This window comes from Sander vitreus, chromosome 5 (assembly GCF_031162955.1).
Source record: "Sander vitreus isolate 19-12246 chromosome 5, sanVit1, whole genome shotgun sequence".
NCBI classification, from domain to species: domain Eukaryota; kingdom Metazoa; phylum Chordata; class Actinopteri; order Perciformes; family Percidae; genus Sander; species Sander vitreus.
Window position 1 is genome coordinate 10,057,721 of NC_135859.1, and position 20,432 is coordinate 10,078,152.

The 20,432-nt window shown below is 40.5% G+C and overlaps 1 protein-coding gene across 3 annotated transcripts in view; it reads left to right on the forward strand.

Moving 5' to 3' along the window:
* LOC144518011 (netrin receptor UNC5D-like) overlaps nt 1–20,432 on the forward strand; it is a 343,327-nt gene that overhangs the window by 202,293 nt on the left and 120,602 nt on the right. For all 3 annotated transcript variants that reach the window (XM_078250348.1, XM_078250346.1, XM_078250347.1), the window contains exons 3-4: nt 2,286–2,429; nt 5,284–5,387. In XM_078250348.1, coding sequence (XP_078106474.1) covers nt 2,286–2,429; nt 5,284–5,387 — 248 coding nt within the window. The remainder of the gene's footprint in view (nt 1–2,285; nt 2,430–5,283; nt 5,388–20,432) is intronic.

Here is a 20,432-nt window from a genome sequence, read left to right on the forward strand (position 1 = left end):
AACCAAATTTGAAACCCCATCTCAACCTAAGGTCCTAAGTGACTGTTCATTTTTTATTAAAGGGGCTACTGGAGGAGTTTTGGGATCTTTAGTTAAAATAGACTTCGCCAGCAATACATTTTTCTATGACCCTCCAAAATGATTGGGAAAAAAAGGCATGACCCTCCCCAACAACTTAATGATGCCTTCTGTACTGGTTTGCGCTTGGCAAAGATGTACAAAGAACCACTTTTTTTTATACAACCATGACATACATGACTTATCCTCTGCTTTCTCATCTTATACACCACACTCCACTAATATGGTGGCCATTTCAGTAGATTTAGTCACTAACATTGTTGTGGAAACACAATAAGCATGGAAACTAAATGCACACTTACTGCATTACTGCATTACTTCAAATACTAAGTTACTCTTCTAGTAAACTAGTATTCACATGAAATAAAACAATAAAACATTGAGCCCATTCAACAAAGCACACTGGGTAACTCATATTGACAGCTGGCCTGCCCAATCAGAAATTCAAAGTTAAAACACTAGAGAACTTCTACCGCTTCGGTCCCCCTACAGGTTGTCTCATTGGAACTACAGCTCACGCTACGGTCCCCCTACATGTTGTCTCAATGGAACTACAACTGGAAACTTTATACATTGTTCGTCTGCTATTTCATTACTAAATTCACTTCCGATTTATGTTTTCCTCCGTGGGGTGCACGCCCTTTAAAAAAAGAGTAGTCAAAAAATGTTTGCATTTCAGAACCTTAGGAAATGGACAGCGGCCGACACGAACACACATGCCTATTAACTTGATAATAAAGCTGTAAAGTAGGCTATCTTTCAACTTAGGACAGCACTACTTCTCACAAATACAGATAGGATTGGAGATGAGAAGTTTAACTGACACGTAACGGAGATCAGTGCTCACACGCTCCACTTAGCAACAACTGCAATGTTTAATTTTGAATGAATGTAGCTTACTAGCAGTCTGGCACATGTGGATGCTCAGTATTTTCCGTGGGTGCTCCAGCTCGATGCAACGTGAAACCTTTCAGCTAGTCAGCTTCATTATATTCCATTTTCATGTCAGTGACGATACTTTGGCAACAGGTGGCGCAGTTAGCTATAGGTTGCATATGTGTTGCTGTCATGTGATGCAATTTTTGTTGGGTCAGACCCATCTGCTAGCGATGGGGGGCCGAGACTGAGATTTACATGGAAAGGTATGCACCAAACAAGCCACTTTTCAAATTTGGCTGTTTTCATGAATACAAACGTTGGGTGACCCTCCCCTCAACAAAGAATAAAAAGACATGACCCTCCCCTATTTTCCTCCAGTGGTCCATTCCATAAATACTGAACAGTCCCTAAACTACATTTTTGCCATGCTCATGGCATGGCTTTTGGGATGGCAACTACTGGACATATTGAGATGACATTTTGTACAGATATTTATGTCCCCTTCAGGATGAATTGTAATTACTTTGGTGTCCTCTGACTTTTTTTTTATCCAGCGCCATCATCAGGTCTAATTTAAGTTTTCTGGTTCATATGCAAATTAAATAAGCAAATGTTAGCATTCTTCACTTACGTATATTGCATTCAGCTCAAAGAACAGCTGTACCTAAGTACAGCCTAAACGAGCCACTAGCATGGCTGTAGACTCTTAAGGTGCATCTCACTTCCCTTGAATAGCATCCCCGGCTCCTGCACTTGCTTCTCTCCCTCACGTCTTAGTCCGTCCCACCAAGGAAGCATGGGAGAGACGGAGGAAATCATGTGAGGAGAGAGGAAACAAGGAAATGTGTTTTAGAAGGATGAGACGTCCTTTCATCTAAAGCATTACGTTAATTCGTCAGCTGTATGGGCGGAGTTAGCAATGGCTTTCAGCTACATGGCTTCTTGTATATCCTCGCTCATTACTCCTCGGGGCAGGAATAAGAGCTTTGAGACGGCTCTCACAAAGAAGGGCCAGAACAACTTCCGATTCAGTCGAGGACTGCGGAGAGATGAGCTATCAAATAATGGAACTGAGATGCACCTTTAGTCTCATGTATTATTCCTCCCTCAAAGACAAGGTAATGTGCTTGCTTTGGAGAGACAGAATATAGCATTTCTAAATGAATTTCATTGAAAATAGTGTTATGCAACACAATGGCCAAACCTGACCCAAAACTCAATACATTTTTGGGAACCAAAGGGTTATTTAATAATCAATCAAACTAACCAAATCCAAACCGAAACTTTGTGTATAGTTTCTAACTATCTTGTCTACTTTGTTGTCCCAGGGCTGAAGGTGCGTGAGGTGATGATCAATGTGTCCCGTCAGCAGGTGGAGGATTTCCACGGCCCTGAGGACTACTGGTGTCTCTGTGTGGCTTGGAGCCACCTGGGCACCTCCAAGAGTCGCAAGGCTACTGTCCGCATCGCCTGTGAGTTTAGAAACTTTATCACAAAGCTTCTGAATTAGCTATGGTGCAAATGAAATGTAATATAGAGACATATATAAGTTCACTAGACACAGTAGGCTTAAGTTGTGTTGCTGAACTTATTTGTTTTAAAGACCAGGTGAAATAGAATGTCATGTTTTTTTATACAGTAAGCTACAGTATGCACATCTGCTCTATGTCCTGCTCTGCTATACAATAAAATCAATATCCAAAAAGGTTAGGTGACAGTGATATATGACATAAATACCTAGAATAATTGGCCTTATTACTCCTTGTACCCAGTTGTTTCTTGTGACCACCAAAGCAGAACATACATTCAAGAGAATAAACAAAAAAAAATTAAAAGCCTTCAAGTGCAGTCAAGTACAGCAGGACTGACAGTCAGTCCCTGGCAAAAAAACAAAAACTTTAAATTTTTCCCTGGAGGTCCTAGCTTATCCAGAATGACAGGACACTCAATGTAACAATGTATGTCCATGTCTGTTATTTAACCAATAATAGACTGGACCTTAATGACAACATGACCATTATTTAGTTTGATTTTGGTTAGGAGCCAAAACTCTGTGAGCACAGCAAGCTGACTTAAATCCTAACAGAAAATTAATCAGATTTATCATTGGTTAAACAATCTAGTCCAAGAAATGTGATTGTATCTGTTCTAAATGTACAGTACTTTAAAAGAGATATTTTTTTCTAAGTTTTTAGTTCTCAAGTATTTGAAACTCAACTATTCTGCTGGTAACTCAGTTACATCGACAGTAACGTTACATGCAAATAACTATAGTCTTGTGGAGAGAACAATCTGGAAGTGCTTTGAAACTTAACTTGCCATTTAAAAGTCCATTTATCCATTTCCATGTATCCATTTCTGCTCAAGGAGCTTTGTTTCAGCTAGCCATATACTCCCGTTCATGACTGTATAAGACCCGCTCCCGTTCTGCCGTTTTGTCTCCCCCCACCCCTACTGACTGCCTGTGCAGTGCTGCTGCTCAATAAGACAGAAGGGAAGAGAGCAGCGCTGTTTAGTGTTTAACAGAGGATCTGTGGACTGCATGCATGGGAACTATGGAAGTAAATCTGTTTCATCGGATTTTGAAATTAAAAAAGCCATTGAATTTTTGATTGAAATTATGTATTTTCTACAACTTATTTTAGTTCACAAATTTAGAATGAAAATTTCAAAAATTCAATATACCAAATTCAGATGCAAAATACAATGTATAAAATTCAACTAATATATTTTCAACTTGCTTGAATTCAATAGGCTAAATTCAGCCGCAAAATGTAATGAACAAAATTCAGTGTTAACATCCGGAACCAAAGGAAAAGCATTCAATTCTAGATTCTAGAATTTTTCTCGATTCTAGATTCAGACCAGCAGTCAGAGGAGAGGGAGATTAGCGTCTGAAAGGGCAGAGAGATACGTCTCGCTTTAATATTCTTGTAAAAGATAAATAATGGCATATGTTATTTAGACTTAAGGGGAGACACCAAAGCTTATAATTTTCATTCATTATTGGCTTATTTAAATCAGGGACAGTGTACAATAAATGTATTGCACCAGATATCACAATGCTAATTCCCATTTGTTGTCTCTGGGTATGTATAAGTGCACATCTATGTAAAAATATATATTTCTACAAAACACTAATGTACACCTGTACTCTAGGACAGACAAGTGTGTATACATTCAGAATGCACCTGAATGACAACATGACTCTAACATTAGTTTTAAACTGACTGTTTTGTTCGTAATTTAAAAGTTTGAGCAAATGTTGGCAAGCAATGTTTTATATAACAGTCTCCCCTCATTAAAATAAAAGTATGTTTAAGAGAGACATATTTCTGCCATGTCAGACGCTGCTCTCTCTTGCCTCTGACTGCTGCTCCGTGGTCAGTGTGTGTGTGTGTGTGTGTGTGTGTGTGTGTGTGAGTGAGTGAGTGAGTGAGTGAGTGAAAGCCGACCAGCGAGCTCATTAAGCCCACAATCGCTCGTGAAGCTTTTTAACTCTGATAAGGCAGATAACCACAGGTTCACGTTAATCTTATAATGGATATTTGTGTTGTGTTATTTAAACAAGCGATTGAGGAAATAAACGCCTCTTGTCCCCCAGTCTCTTGAACAACCTCCAGCCAGCTGACAGCAGGGTCTGTGAGCATGACAGGCCGGGCAGCCAGCGAACGATCCCGGCAGGCACCAGTTGTTATGTTTAATATATCTAATATTGTGTTGGTCATACTATACAATGATTTATTGTTTGTATTTGTTAAATAATACAGCAGATAAAGAGCTTAAAAAAAAATTTGCAATCGCAATATTGGTTAAAATCACGCAATTAGATTATTTTCCTTAATGGTTCAGCCCTAATGTGATGTCAAACTCTTTCTCTGCAAGATCATTGTTTTTTCCTACCTGCCAGCTGAACTGGGGTAGAGTTTCCGTCCTGTACTTAGATCCTTTATATGCAGGGAATCTCTCATGACCCTAGGGTACATGACACCCATTCATTACCTATGTTGAAATAAAAAAAAAGTTTTAAAAATGGTTAGAATAGGATCTGTTTGTATTGTATGCACATTAATGCCCAGGATGATCAAAGCAATTTTCGTGCACTTTTTCCATCCATTGTATCCTCCAAAACCACCTTGTCAACAGATTATGTAGCACAGGGCCATGGGATCCGTCTATCCGGATCTGTATCCTATACTGACTAAAGGGTTTTGAAGGTTGTGGCGTGCAGAGCACAGGGCAGGCCGCCGTGTTAGCTGTTAAAGAGAATTGAGGCCAGGCTGCCTGTAACAATTGACACCTGACAGCTGAGTCTTATCTCCCCAGACCTGAGGAAAAACTTTGAGCAGGACCCCCAGGGGAAGGAGGTGCCAATCAACGGGATGATCGTTCTGCACTGTCGCCCCCCGGAGGGAGTGCCTGTGGCGGAGGTAAGGCTGCAAAAGCTTATACTCCCATTGAGCAGATAAGATCTGCATCAGAGTGGCCATCATTATTCTGGGAGAGTAACTCTATGCCGATTGTACCTTCAGCTCTGCTTTTTCTGACCTTTAAGAGATTGATATAGTGTTGTTACATACCAAGTGCATATACACATTTAGAAGTAAAGGTGTTGGTTCCAAAGTGAGATGAAGAAAATTCACGACATATGTTTTTATTCAAATCTTCTCTTCTCTCTTTTCAAATTCAGTTTATAGAATCATTAGCTTTGAGGGTTGATGCTATGAGTCCAGTTCCCACGGTGAGAAACATCTGGTTAAAGTGGGTCAGGCAACAAAGTGAATGGTCCAGTTACAGCTTTGGGAGATGAGTTAAGGGAGTGGGTATAGCGAGAATGTTACTCTTTCTCCCATTGTAGTTTGATCTATCAGCAGTTCCTACTGTGTTGGTGAAGACATAAAAGTCATGAAAGGGAATCATCACTGTGTCTGTCGCTTGCAACATGGACATCTAAAACTGTGAATGTGCATTGCATCTAGGGGTGCAACAGATCACAAAACTCACGGTACGGATCAGATCACGGTTTTGAGTCACAGATCGGATACATTTTCGGATCAGCACAAAAAAGGGGGGGGGGGATTTAAATGATTTATTAAAAATATAATAACTTCTATCACCAGTAAATTGCTGTTAAATGACAAAAACAGATGAGAAAGGGGTATTTTATAATAGAAAATATATTTTATAATAACTTTGAATGCACCACAAGGTTTACCAGTTTCAAGTAAATACTACATGTAGTTAAGTCTGTGTTGTTCTTCCGACAACAGCAGTGACCAAGTGCTAGTTTGTGTCTTTTAGCTCATAGCTTAAGCTGCAGACTGTTGTACGTCCCGGTGTTGGAATCCTCTACAGTGAAATAGAGTCACACTACACCATTTAGCTGTCAGTACTTTGACCGTGTTTAAGCCAGTTACTAGCTAATGGTAGGCTAACGTTACCTGCTGCCAAGTGTAATGTTAGTGTTAACTAGTGTCACATGTAGCGATGCTTCTGTTGCCTCTAACGTCTGTTTTGGAGCATTAAAGAGCAGAGCAGGCATTTAAGTGGTACCAAAATGAGGCACCGAAATCCGCTTTGCGATACCGGTCGTTTAGGCACCCTTGCCATATTAGCAGTGGATTTTAACATTGAAACCTGTTAACAAAAAATTGCATTGCCTGTAACTTTTCACAACAACCGTCCATAGAGACTTGTCAGCTTACTTTAAGAAACTGCGACAGTAAAAATGTATTTTACACTATTATTTTAGTTAAACTTTGCAATTGATCCGCGCTTCACATTCGTTCCGAACCGTGAGTTTTGATCTGTATGGACCACAGATCAACTATGGTCCGTTACACCACTAATTGCATCATTGCATCCAAGATATCATCCATGAAAGATATCCAGATGTACTTTACTAGTCTTGAATCCTGAATCATATATGGACAATGTTGGGAGTAACGCGTTACAAAAGTAACATAATTACAGTAATGTATTCCTTTTTGCTGTAACGCAGTAATATAACGCATTACAAATACAATTTTGGTAATATTATACCCGTTACTATCTCAGTAACACAAGTTACAATGCATTTTAACTCAACATTTAGTAGTTTTTGTTTTTTTTTATAATTTAATAATTCACCAACATCGCGAAACATATTGGCACAGAAAAAAAGTCTGTGTTATTTTCTGTTACTGGAATTCGATGGTTGAGATGACTGCAGAGACAGATATTTTTGCGAGATTGACATACTCCCATTATTTTCAGGAGTTATTACGCTGTGTTGAAGCTAGGTGCTGTCCCGTCACTGTTCCAGTGGTCAGAGCCAAAACCAGAGACGGTAGGCTACGGACATCTGAGTCCTGTCAGTGGGGGCAGCAGTGTGTCCGAGCAGCTGACAGATATAAACATGTCTGGAATTAATGTTTAGGCTTGTTACATGTAATAGCATTACATTTTATCAGCAGTCGAAAGTAACTATACCATACTTCAATACAATTGTTAGGTACTTTTGAGTATTTCCATTTTCTCCTACTTATACTCTACTACAATTCAGAGTCAAGTAGGCCTATTGTAGGCCAAGTCATACTTCTGCGATAATGTTGGTGAAAGTAACTCAAAAGTACCACAAAAGTAGTGTCAAGCATTACAATTCAGAGACAGTAGTCCTATGTGTAAACAGGCCAAAGTATCCCGGTTTCTGTACTCTAGCTAGCATTTTTGGGTTTGTCAAAATCAGAATAAGGGCTTATCCTGGTTTCTAAACCACAATATTACCCCATCAAACAGACACAGTGACATGAGTCAAACCTGCATTAGCGGTCGATCTGAATGGATCAACATGTGACCCTCCATTGCAAGCTGTCCTCTGGCCAGGTTTGGACACAGTCAGACAGTGTCTGACTTTAGTGTAGAGCTGAAATTTGAAGTCTCAAAAAGATTTGCAGTATTACTACTGCAACATGAAAATTAATCAACTATTTTACAAAGATGTGCAAAACCTCTCTGATTCCAGCTTTTCCATTGTGAATGTTTTGAATATTTTCTGTTTTTTCTGTCGTCTGTCTTCTTTCTGTCTTCTATTATAGTAAAGTGAATATCTATCAGCCAATTTACTTTAAAGGCTGAGCCAGTGATACTCATACTTACAGTATACTCCTAAGCAATGGACTGGTTTTCTTTCTGATTTTTGCGGTAACACTTTTGATCTATGTCTCACCTGCTGTGAGGCTGTAGTGGGAACACTTTATCACAGCTTGGCTTGGCATGATTCGGCTAAAGTGGACCAACCTAGGCCCATTGAAAAACCCTATAAGATACAGTATTTAACAGTATTTATCATCAACATCAAGACGTGTTGTGATTGCTTTAAGCAATTAAATGCCAACTTAAACAGTGGCTCCCAGTAAGATGGAGAACAGATTCAGAGATCAACCTGAGATCAACCTGAAAGACTGACTTGTGGGGCAAGTATAGCATTTACTCCTCTCTAAATGCAGAATGCCTCATTCTATATATATAATAATCAGCATGAACAATGGATGTGTAATTGATGTGTGCAAGGAACAGATTTAAGTGGAGGTCACCCTCTGGCCCTGTGCTGTATGAATGATTCAACATGGAAATGGAGGAGTGATGTCATTCCGGCGCCACAGAATCCACAGTGGGGATAAAAATTGTTGAATCTGAGCAGTACAGAACGAATCACAACCTACCATCTAGTCCTTTGTCAACACAAATGAGCCCAGCCACAAGAGAGGGGAGTGAATAATGTAGAGAGCACAGGGCAGATATCCTCAGCCCAGTCGGTATCAGCGCACCTCGTCCATAAAATATTGAGGTGGCATCCATGAGTGTGGTAGTGTGAGGTTTCCAAGATGGATGCTACTGTAGCAAACACAGGGCAGGCCCAACAGAATGTGAGCCTGTGGTTGAAGTGCAGCACAAACACTGCACTTCTGAAAATGTTTGTTTGGAAATCACCCTTGTCAGCAAGGATGCCAGGGTAAGCTAATGAGTCCCAAATCACTCAGTGCAATCATTTTGTATTATGAGGTTACAACAGTTTATTTAAGCAAGAGTCTGACACTTAGCAGGAACCCCTCCTTAACTCTGGAGGACTTTATTTGCACAAGATAAGTGCCTAGTACTGCCATTTTACCATCCAATTAACTTATCCCATTAGTGTTTTTAAGCAACATTTTACATGTTTTTCTAGTGCTTATTTCACTCTCAGGTTTAGTTGGAGTCCATATAAAAATAAACTGGATATAAGATTATCAGCACTTTTCCTTTAATTGATACTGGGGTTAGAGCAAAGACTGTAAAAATAATGGATATAGCATCAGTGACGTCACCTATTGGTTTGTAGAGTGCCGTTTTGAAGCCATGAGTTTGCATTTCAGCCGTCGCTATCGCCAGCCAGAAGTGACCATTTATAGTAAAAAGGGCGTAGCTGGGGGAGACGACACGTCGGAAATGACAAGCCAGTGTTTCATGCTGCTTTGCTAAGCTAAACACCAAAGAGGGAAAGTCGCCGATTTTCAACCCTTCTGACGCTAATCATCAAGCAAAGTTTTACTGGCAGGTAAACTTGGACCTCCGGGTACTGGTGCCGTTTGTCAGCGTGTACAGCAGGACAGACAGGAGGAATGATTATAGCAAAACAAACCTGTTTCAATGTTTATATGGGCACCTGCCTATTGTTTTTAGTTTTACTTTTTTTTTATTGAAAACCTGGAGTCTGATGGGGTTTGGCAATAGCGATTTTGGAGCTGGTTAAACAAAAAGGATCTTATTCTTTAACAAAAAGGTCCATCTCTGTATGGGTTCTTTCCATAATGTCGTCAGACACTAAGAATAATAATCTCAACATGTCAGTGGCAAAAAAGCACTTCATTGGACGTAAATTGAAGGTGCGTAATTGCCCAAAAACTAACATTGTAGCTTGTTTCACCGCTGCCAACTGTAGCAATCTCACTTAATGCTGGATCAATTTCAAAGATTGTTGTTCCCATCAGTCACTTAAACACAAATACATATGAAAATACTCCATATCCTTCAACAGATGAACTTTCAAACTCTGCACATACATCATTCTGCACAGTAAAGCTCAAACATCCCAATCAAGGAGCAATAAGCAAAATACATTTTTGAGAAGAGGGCAACTTTAGAAAGTGACTGCATTTATTATTCAACTATCAAAATACTTGTTTGTAGATCAAGAACTCAATAATCAACTAGTCAATGCACCTTTAATACAGTTATACATGTTACATTTTCAAAAGTAGCATCTCAGAATATCCATTGAAAATGCCGTCTTTAATGCCAACATACAGCATGGATTTATATAAATCGGAGGGAATGAAGCTACAGCTAATTCCATTACAAGTCTGAAAAAATATGAAAAAATGCAAGTGATCTGAATACACTGCAGTTGCTGTGGCACCAGGGTGTAATTTTCAAGGGATGGACATGTCCCCCTCACTATCCACAATGGTATTTTCGCCCCCCCCCCAATCTTTCAGTTCTAAGTTCTAAGGCCTACCATACTCTAGAAGACTCTGAAAGTAGACTTTGAAAAGACTAAAGTCTGACAGCATCTCACATCTAAAGACAATCTGTCATAATGTCACAGAGTTTTTAGTCACAGACTATATTTTACTACCAAGACTCAAAACTTAGGATAATATCAAACACGTTTGATTTTGTTGGAACGTCAACATGAGAAAAAGACTGGATTAAGACAGCTCAAACTGAATTTTATGACCATCTTGCACCAAACGATTATGACGACGGGAGCGCGTCCCAACTCTAGCAAAACTCTCATTCAGATATTTAAAATGTGTCTGCGACAGTGGAATCGCTTGAAAAGTCGTTTGATGTAAGTTTGGCATTAATTTTATGCTTACTGTCCAGCCGCCAAAATTCACAAAAAAAAGTTCACAAAAATATTTATGTATACATATAAAATCTTTTTTGGCCTGGCAACAAGTAGTATTGGAGAAAACCTTTCCACTGCATGATTTATTGGACAAAAAAGTAGTCACTAGATTTGAGTCTATAGAATTAAGGAACTACAGCTATCAGACATTTTTAGGCAGTGTCATGGAAAATGGTTGCACTGAAAAGCAATATAGGGCATTTAATTTGTGCAATTAAAGATAGCTACGGTGGCCCTGAAGGGCAAATCACAACAGCAAATAGAAAAACGCAACAGCAAATCATAAAACACAACGGCAAATAGGAAAACACAACGGTAAATATGAAAACACGACAGCAAATAAGAAAATACAACAGCAAATAGGAAAACACGACGGCAAATAGGAAAACACGACGGCAAATATGAAAACACGACGGCAAATAGGAAAACACGACGGTAAATAGGAAAACCCAATGGCAAATATGAAAACACGACAGCAAACATGAAAACACGACAGCAAACATGAAAACATGACAGCAAATAGGAAAACACGACAGCAAATATGAAAACACGACAGCAAATACGAAAACGAAACGGCATTAACTTCTACCGGAAAAGGTAGGGCCTATCTAGCAGAGGATGGAGCCTCCTGAAAGGACAGACGGACTGTCTCTCTGTTAAAAGTAGGTGCTTTTCCGTGTTTTTCACCTCTCCTTCCTATTAAAAGACAGACAGTCCGTCTGTCCAATCAGGAGGGTCCATCCTCTGCTAGATAGGCCCTACTTTTTCCAGTAGAAGTTAATGCCGTTGTGTTTTCATATTTGTTGAAGTGTTTTCCTGTTTGCTGTCGTGTTTTCCTATTTGCCGTTGTGTTTTCCTATTTGCCGTTGTGTTTTATGATTTGCTGTTGTGATTTGCACTTCAGGGCCACCGTAGATATCCCATAGGAAGAGAAAAGAAAAAATTGTTTAGCTCTTACTCTTTAGCTTTACTCTTACTTTAATATTTTTGCAGCCTTAAATGTAAGCATTGTAGGGCTCAGGAAATCAGCACACTTAATAATTGTAGTAATTAAGGCCGTTCTTAACAAGTAAAGTACTTAATCACAAAACCTGCTCCCTAACAAACCCATTCCACTGTCTTTGTGAGCACCCCCTGCCAACTCTATTTAAAAGTATTGTATTTGAATTTTGCAAAACTCATCAACAAATTTTACACACATTGTACTAGAGGTGTGAATCTTCACTGACCTCCCGATTTGATTACGATTATCAGGTCAGCGATTCGATATCTTGATGCATCATGATGCGTCAAAAAAAAAAAATTCTATTAATGCCATATAGGATATTTGACTTGACAAACTTGCATTGTCAAGTGCAATGCCCAAGCTGCAATAAGTAACTTTAGACTGGAATGATGAAGTGTTTGGGTTCATTTCTTTAAGGTAGTTACCACGAAGGTTTACCTATTTTGGATTAGTCATATACCATCCTACTTTTAACCAGCAAATCTATTGTGCTGTATTGGAATAACTGACCCCAGACAACTCTTTAACAAAAAAGGTATTGTTTACTGAACGATAACTTAAATGTACAAATAATATTTAACCGTTAGATTGAATAACAAAAAAATAAAACAGAACACAAATCACACCCTTCAAATATGCTAACTGCAATATTTCTTCAAATTATATTACACACAACTACCCCTTTACCAGTTTCTCTATCAGTTTCTACTTACAACACTCCAGCTACACAAAATGATCCCTCCTTACAGCAGTTTCAATGTGAAACTTACTCAAACCCTATTAAACCACTGTGTTACCACTGTGTTGACACACACACACGCCAAGAGGAAGAAAAAAAAAAGTTGTGGGCCTGATGGTAGCTCGTGTGGACGTGCAGGACGTTATCTTCAGTGAAGCAAACACACAGACATCCAACTTACAGTTAGCTGTTAGTCCAAGAAACACAGCTCAAACACGAAAACCAGTCACCAGCTACGGCAAAGTCCTCTTCAGCAGGGAAACACGCTGTCGTCCTCTCCGGTCCAAAATCAGCGTCCTCCGAATCAGCAACTCTCCGCTGTTAGCTCCAACTTTAGCTAGTCCGTTAGCTCCAACTTTAGCCAGGCAAACTAGCACAACGTTTGTTCTAAACCACTGCTATTAGACAGGAAAAGTGCCATAGTGTAGCTACACCTCTTCAGCTTCGTTATTCCACTTAGATCTTCTCCAAGCTAGCTAGTGTCTCTCGATGTTTCTCAGTGTTTTCTTTCCTCTTCTCGACTTGCAATTCTCTCCACTCTCCCGTGTCTCCGCTCAGCCGTTTTGCGTGTGTCTGTGTTTGTTTGTTTGTGTGTCTGTTTGTTTGTGTGTCTGTTTGTTTGTGTGCATGTCTGCCTGTATCCGTCTGTCTGTCTGTCTGTGTGTGTGTGTGTGTGTGTGTGTGTGTGTGTGTGTGTGTGTGTGTGTGTGTGTGAAACGGGTTAGGCTACTGAGAATGTTATTTTTCATTTGAATGTTTATGCCGCGGCCGGAAAATTAACGAGCGACGTCATTGCGTTATAATTGATTATGGTGGGCCACTGCATCCATGCAGCATCGTCCATGTCCGCATCCCAATGCATTGATAATCTGATTAATTTCAACACCTCTACTTTGTAGAACACCACAAGGCCTTTCCATGACAGTAGAATATTCTCACTGGAAGACATCTCAGCATAACTGACAGGTTTGTACTAGAGTTGTATGTTTTTTTTAGATCATGGAGAAAAAGAAGGAAAAGCTGCTCTTACCTGCTCCTCTGAGCGGCTATGCCTGTTGGAGGGCCTGCTAAAGGGCTGTCATCCCCCACACCTTTAACTATCTCTCCGCAGTATGCAGTAAGTCCAAGGTCTAAATCACTTCTGCGCCACAACAATGGGAGCAAATGTGACAGCACGTAGAATCGAGACAGCATTTTAACAGGCTGAAGTGACAAAGGTTGTAATAACGGAGTTGCACTCAAAAACACATTCAAATAAGAAAAGAATAAAAAAGAAAACACATTTCAAGCTTGGTTGCGGTCATTAAAAAATGGAAACCACAGTTGAGCAATAGTGAAGATGTCAACATAGTGAATAACCAACCCAGTCTCACGGCAGTTCGTGATATGGTCACGTAATTTAATCTATTGATTCGTGTACACAAACACGTTTATCTTGTTTTTTTCGTGATGCTCAGCACTTTTATTAAACTAATGTATTTCAATGGGAAGCATCTTTCGTGATCACAGCACGATTCTTTCTGCCAGTCGGCTGCCGCAGAGAAGCTATATACAGCTTTGCTATTATTGGTATTTTTAGCCCAATAACCATTGTTTTAATCAACATTTATTCACCAGATCTTATCATGGTTTATATGTATTTCTTTTAACATTATTATTTCGGTCTATTTCGGCCAGGGAAGCTGGATTGCTTTGTTGTTTATTGATATTTTTTAAACTATAACGCTACATCCATCAACATTTATTTAGATGTTATCATGGTATTCATTTCTTTATTTTAATAATATTATTTCGGTCTTATTACGAGTGAAATATTACAGTATACTGTAAGACAGAACAGTAGGCTACGATATGAGCCGAGCTGGACGCATTCAAAGCCGATATCCCACAATGCAATGCGGGCATTCATATCAGAGAATTGGAAAGCGATCAGCGGGTCTTTAACAACAATATGGCTTCAATGTACATATTTAATCATCAGTGGTTTTGTCAACAGCAACAATACGTTGTAATAGCAAAGCTGTATACAGTTTCTCTGCTGCAGCCGGACTGGCAGAAAGAATTGTGCTGTGATCACAAAAGATGCTTCCCATTGAAATAAATTAGTTTAATAAACGTGCTGAGCATCACAAAAAAAACGACATAAACACGAATCAATAGATTAAATTAGGTGACCATATCACAACTGGTTTGGAATAACTCAATAAAGAATAACCAGTATTTTTCCAGCTAAGAACAAATCACTTTTCGCCAAAGCATTAAAACCAAGTCTTTTATATTCATAAACCACCAAAACAACTTAAAAGCTTCCCTAATAAATATTTTTTTTATGTCAACATTGGAACAAATGAGTATGTGTAATGAGAAATGTGTCAAACCCACAGAGAATTATAACCAGCTCTGCAGTTCCCTCAACTGCTCTGCGCCTCCCAGCCTTTTTTAGGTCATTGTTTTGTTTTCGGGCTAGCAATCTCTACTGTGGTAGAATTTCCGTCTTACAAGCTCATGCTGTGTAGTTTAGACAGTGATACTCATTCAGGTCAGTTTCCAACATAGTCTCACATTGCCAGACCTATCTCCACAGCGCTGTGGACTAAGGTCTGGCTACACAACAGATACATTCTAGGATAGGAGAAAAAAATGCGCTGGGTTGTTTGCTCTTCTTTAAACCAATCACAAGCATCCTGGGTGGCGCTAAGTTCCTGACGCAGCAATGGTGGCTTTGCAAAATAATCTTGTTTTGGTGTAACATTTGCATCCCTTAAAAGAAAAAGCCACATAAAATATTAAATGAAGTTAACTTTTCACACAATACAGTAACGTGAGCTATTTAAATTAGCTAGATACATGATTAAACATAATTTGATTTTATCAGTGTATTGCCGTGTGTAACTTACTTTGTCTACAGCAATCCCGCCGATTGGTTCCAAGATGTCCCAGTTAGATAGTACATTCTGTAAATATATATGTAAATCTTTACAATCATTCAAAGAACCAAGCAGGCCTGCCTTATTACACGATCCAATTTTTTTATAAAACTTGCTATTTTTACCGTGTGGTTTGATTTTGAGAACGGCAACACACAGAGAGCGGAAGGTGAATAGATTCTTCCTATGATCCAGACTATGTCCAACATAACAGCAGTAGGTCATAACCTGTCTCAGGCAGAGTAGTAGTTGAACTCTTTCTCAATAGATGACGAAGACGTAACAGCTGAATGATAAGATAGTGATGCCTCAAGCACTCCCATCCCTCTCAGGGGATTAACACACATTCATACACACACACACCTAAGGATAGGCTCTACTGCAGTATGGTCAGGCTGACATTGTGTTCAGTCTGTGTTCAGTTGGGTTCATGATTTAGGAGAGCATATGTGTTTACGGCACCAGCAGCATCTTTGTTTAGATTGTGGGTTTAGCTAAACTAAACACCTCCAGCATGAATTTAAATACACCTTCAAGAAGAGAGGAATTTCAGAGTTGGGATGGCACTACACAGAACTACACTGTGGTTAAACTGTATTACTAATCTTAATTTCCCTTTGTTTGAGATTTCATTAAATGCTTCTGTGTAAGTCATCAAAGTCTCCGCAACCTTCTTCATGTATTCAGAGTCAAGCTGCTCCTGAGTTTTTTCAAAACATCATCAACTAGGGGCGATTCTGGGATCGGACCTTTAGCGGTGTTCAGCCCCTAATGAGAATGTGACACGGACACAGTGCCTTGCAAAAGTGTTAACCCTGCTAAATCAGTAATTTCATTAGCCGGTAATCTCTGAGCTAGCTACTGAACAAAAACGTCAGTTTACGTATTTTGACACTATTACACTATGATGGAACTAAACCTGACACTTTATAGGTCACAGTAATAACGACCAATTTGACCCAATGTTCTAACATTCATCAATTTCAGTTGCTTACGTTTCAATTTGGGTTCTAATCTGCGCCATGAAATTACCAATTTCTTCTCTGGGGACTACCAACGTTAAACTTCACAACCACACTTCTGTTCTCCCTCTGACAGATTAGATAGAGACTCAGCCAAAGGCGGGAGTCTGGCACAACCACCTCCGATTGGCCAACACTACGTTTCTGTTAACCCTTTCCTTGACTGGGTTACTACTGCTGTACACATGGAACATACTACTAGTACTGCTGTACACAGGGAACATAGTACTACTACTGCTGTACACAGGGAACATACTACTACTACTGCTGTACACAGGGAACATTCTACTACTGGGTTACAGGTGCATAGCATCGGCGACAGCCACATAGGATATAAAACCTGTTTCAAGCCCTTTGAACCTGTAATTGTTTGTCCTCTGTCACTAACAGACAAGTTCGCAAACTCTAACTTGAAGCACTAAAATTTATTAAAAAAAAAAAAAATTAAATATAATTTGTTTTATTGTTATAATTTTTAGGGGGGCTGAGATGAAATTTAGGGGGGCTTGAAAAGGGTCTAAAATCGCTAATGTCATCAACCTCATTTTCATGCTTAGCAAATGCTGTAAGCATAGGAGTATAAATTGCAACAAGCAAATCCTCAAGATTTACAAACACACCTTCATACATCGTATCCAAAGAGCAGAGACTGTAATTTGCCTATGGTTGATAGAACGTAAGACCGGCTTTTTTGTAATTTAGTTTCAGTACTCCCGATCCGAAACCAATCCCCCACTTTTACTTCACAGATATCAGGGGGTGTAAATGCAGAGCAGATCTTTTCACTTGGGCAGAAAGGAGTCCATGAGAACCCTGTATAATGAGTTTCTTTTGAGAGGTTTCTCTGAGAGAAAGTGTGAAATGAACAGCCAAACTGAAAGCTAATTTCAATTTACCTGAATGAAAGCCTTTAATCCGAGATGAATCCCCTTGATCTACACTAGCTCGGTAGACAGCTCGGGCCACGACACAAAAGGGAATCAACTAAATGCTTCTGCACTGTGATACAAGCTGTTCTCTGTTGAGCTTCACAAAGACATTGAAATGCTACTCCAAAACAAGTAAGAATTTAATTCTGGGTACGTCCCATAGCACTTAATTTGACTCCTCGAAGCTTCCACCTGCACTCCCTTCATGGAGAGAGGCAACGAGCAAATGTGTTTTAGAGGGATGAGACGTCCTTTCCTCTGAAGCATCACATGAATTCGTCAGCTGTTTGGGCAGAGTTAGCAACTCCTTTAGCTGCATGGCTTCCAGGAAGGCTGCCCTTCGATGCTCGGTCCTCAGGGCAGAAATAAGAGCTTTGAGACGGCCTTCACCGAGGAGGGACAGAACTACTTCCGGTTCAGCCAAGGACCGAGGAGTCGAGGAGCAATCAAATAAGGGTGATGAGATTCAGCCTAAAGGCCGTTTTACAGTTGCCGTAGCCTGCCAGTCGAGCGCCAGTGTGACGTCATGGGAGCGCCGTAACTGTTTATACTCGCGCGTGGTGGTCGCGACACTAGTTGTAGTCTTCTCCTGAACAGAGGTGGCGCTAATGAGGAAAGGCTACCTACTTTGCTATTTCTATGGACTAGAAGAAGAAGAAAAAGGTCAACAACGGCAGAACTGGCAGCAGCATTGACGTCAATGCTTCGATTTGATTCGATGACCTACTTCGTCGGATCAAGCCTTTCATTCGCCATAAAATAACTAATCTTAACCCAGTAAGTTTACAAGAGAGACTTGCAGTCACTCTGAGGGTCCTGGCATCCGGTTACCCTCAAGCTCATTCAGACTTCCTGTTTCCGCTTTGTCGCGCGTTCGCTGAAAAAAATAGAGTGGTGCGCACCCTCTGGACTCAAAATCCTGGTGCGCCAGCGAGATCTTGGTCATTTTGATGTCACATTGGCGCGTGCCAGCTCGGCTATGGCAACTGTAAAACGGCCTTAAGTCCCACCTTCTGCTTCCTCTGCACTTGTTTCTACTTTCTGAAACAAGTGCTGACGAGCGCCTCTATTACTTTCTGATAGGTCAGAGAAAGTCTGCTCCATAGAGAGCTTTATTTTCAAGCCAAGCAATTACACCCCCCCTCCTCCCCAGCCCAGGCCGAAGCTGGGAGCTCCCTCAATTTATTTTGTTAAGATAAGACAGTTCGTGTGGAATAGTAATGCAGTGCTACATAGCTTGGAGGGGAGAAGAGGTGGCATTTGGGAAGCAACGGGGACGCGGATGGGCGACGTAGGCCCACTTTGTGTTCTCCCCGTATCTTTTCTGATTAACCTCCGGAGCGGGAGAGCCAGCTGAGCCACAGATAACTCCCTCCGACTCTACCTGCTGCTGTCAGGCTTGCCGTTTATATGAACACACTGAGCCATGCTGAGTTCAAAGTGTCTGCGGGTATCTGTGTGTATGGGCAATGAGCATGCCTTTCTTGATGTGTGCTGTATGTGTGATTGGTTGCGGGGGGAATACATCGGGTGGATTAGCTTCATGAGCGGCAGTGTCGCTTCTGATATGCTGCTCAGCGGGTCCCACTGGCGTCCCCTGGTCCCCGGGGTAAGCCTGATGGAGACGTTTAATTCATGTAATTGTGTTGATGAGATACTCAGCAAATTAAAAAGTTCTGCCGCCCACGTCGGCTCCGCTACAGGCAGCTGAGAGCTGCCCAAAGGGGAGAAGATCATGCAAAACTCTGACATCTAAGCATGACTCAGCAGTCAGATTTTTCTCCTTATAGCACTGCGTCACCTCGACATAAAATGACCATTAGACCTAGGAGTGCTGCTATGAGGCACACAAGCACAGGGAAAAATGTGTCAGCTGGCAAGGTCATGATCAGCGCTCTTCTCATAAGTCTTGATGATTGCTGCTGTGTCACCCATTACATTGCTCTTCTTTCCTCTAATTGCCCCTCAACTACCACATTTCTCATCATTTAATCATCAGCAAATGTCATCTGAATGAGCTGTGTGTATGTGCATGTGTGTGTACTTAAGTAGAGGAAAGGACCTGGCCAGGGCTGGAGGAGGTGACCTTCAGGGGCGGTCCGGGTAATGAAATCACAGGGAGGAAGCCCTGATGTGGGGCCCCGCCTGGAAACCCTTCCGTCAAGGCTGACACTGATGACCACATCCTAATTGAAACAAATGTGCCAATTAGGCAGTTCATTTCTCACATCCTCTGCCACACACTTGCCAGGCTAATTTGTATTTGTCCCTTCATTTTCTTTTCCCCTACCACCTCTTCCCCCCCCCCCCCCCCTCTCTCTCTCTCTCTCTCTTGAAGTCACACATTTTCCAGGCTAAAATTGAAAGAAATACATAAAGAGTCAGAGGGTGGGGATGCCACTACTTCTATAACCATTCAGTGACAGATGACTATAATCATTGGAAAATTAGACTCTGCCCCCGTCTTGTCTCTCTATTTTCTTATCTATCAATATTGCTAAGCGTTTTACCCCTGATGAAAATCCACACTAAGGGCTAGCTTTTAATTGTAGAGAAGAATCTGAAGAAAATGGGCTTTCTAAGTTTTCTTCAAGGAAAAGAAAAAATGGGGGCTTCAGCTGATGTAATTGTACTGTACTCCTCCGAAAAAGAAAAAATTCCACTACGGCTGCACAACGGTGGTACAATTGACTCAAATAGGTGAGAAAAAATACAGACTGTGAGAAATGATTACTGTGTTATGATGTTCATTATCATTTCTATTTGTGTCAATATATACCTGCAATCCATCATCCCTCGGGTCTGTTTGTCATTTCTATTTACCCATTGTTTGCATGCCCACAGGCACTTCCTATTTGCATCCAGCCTGAGTGTTGTTTATTATAATGGGTGCCTGTGCGCTTCCTATAAATCCATCAGCC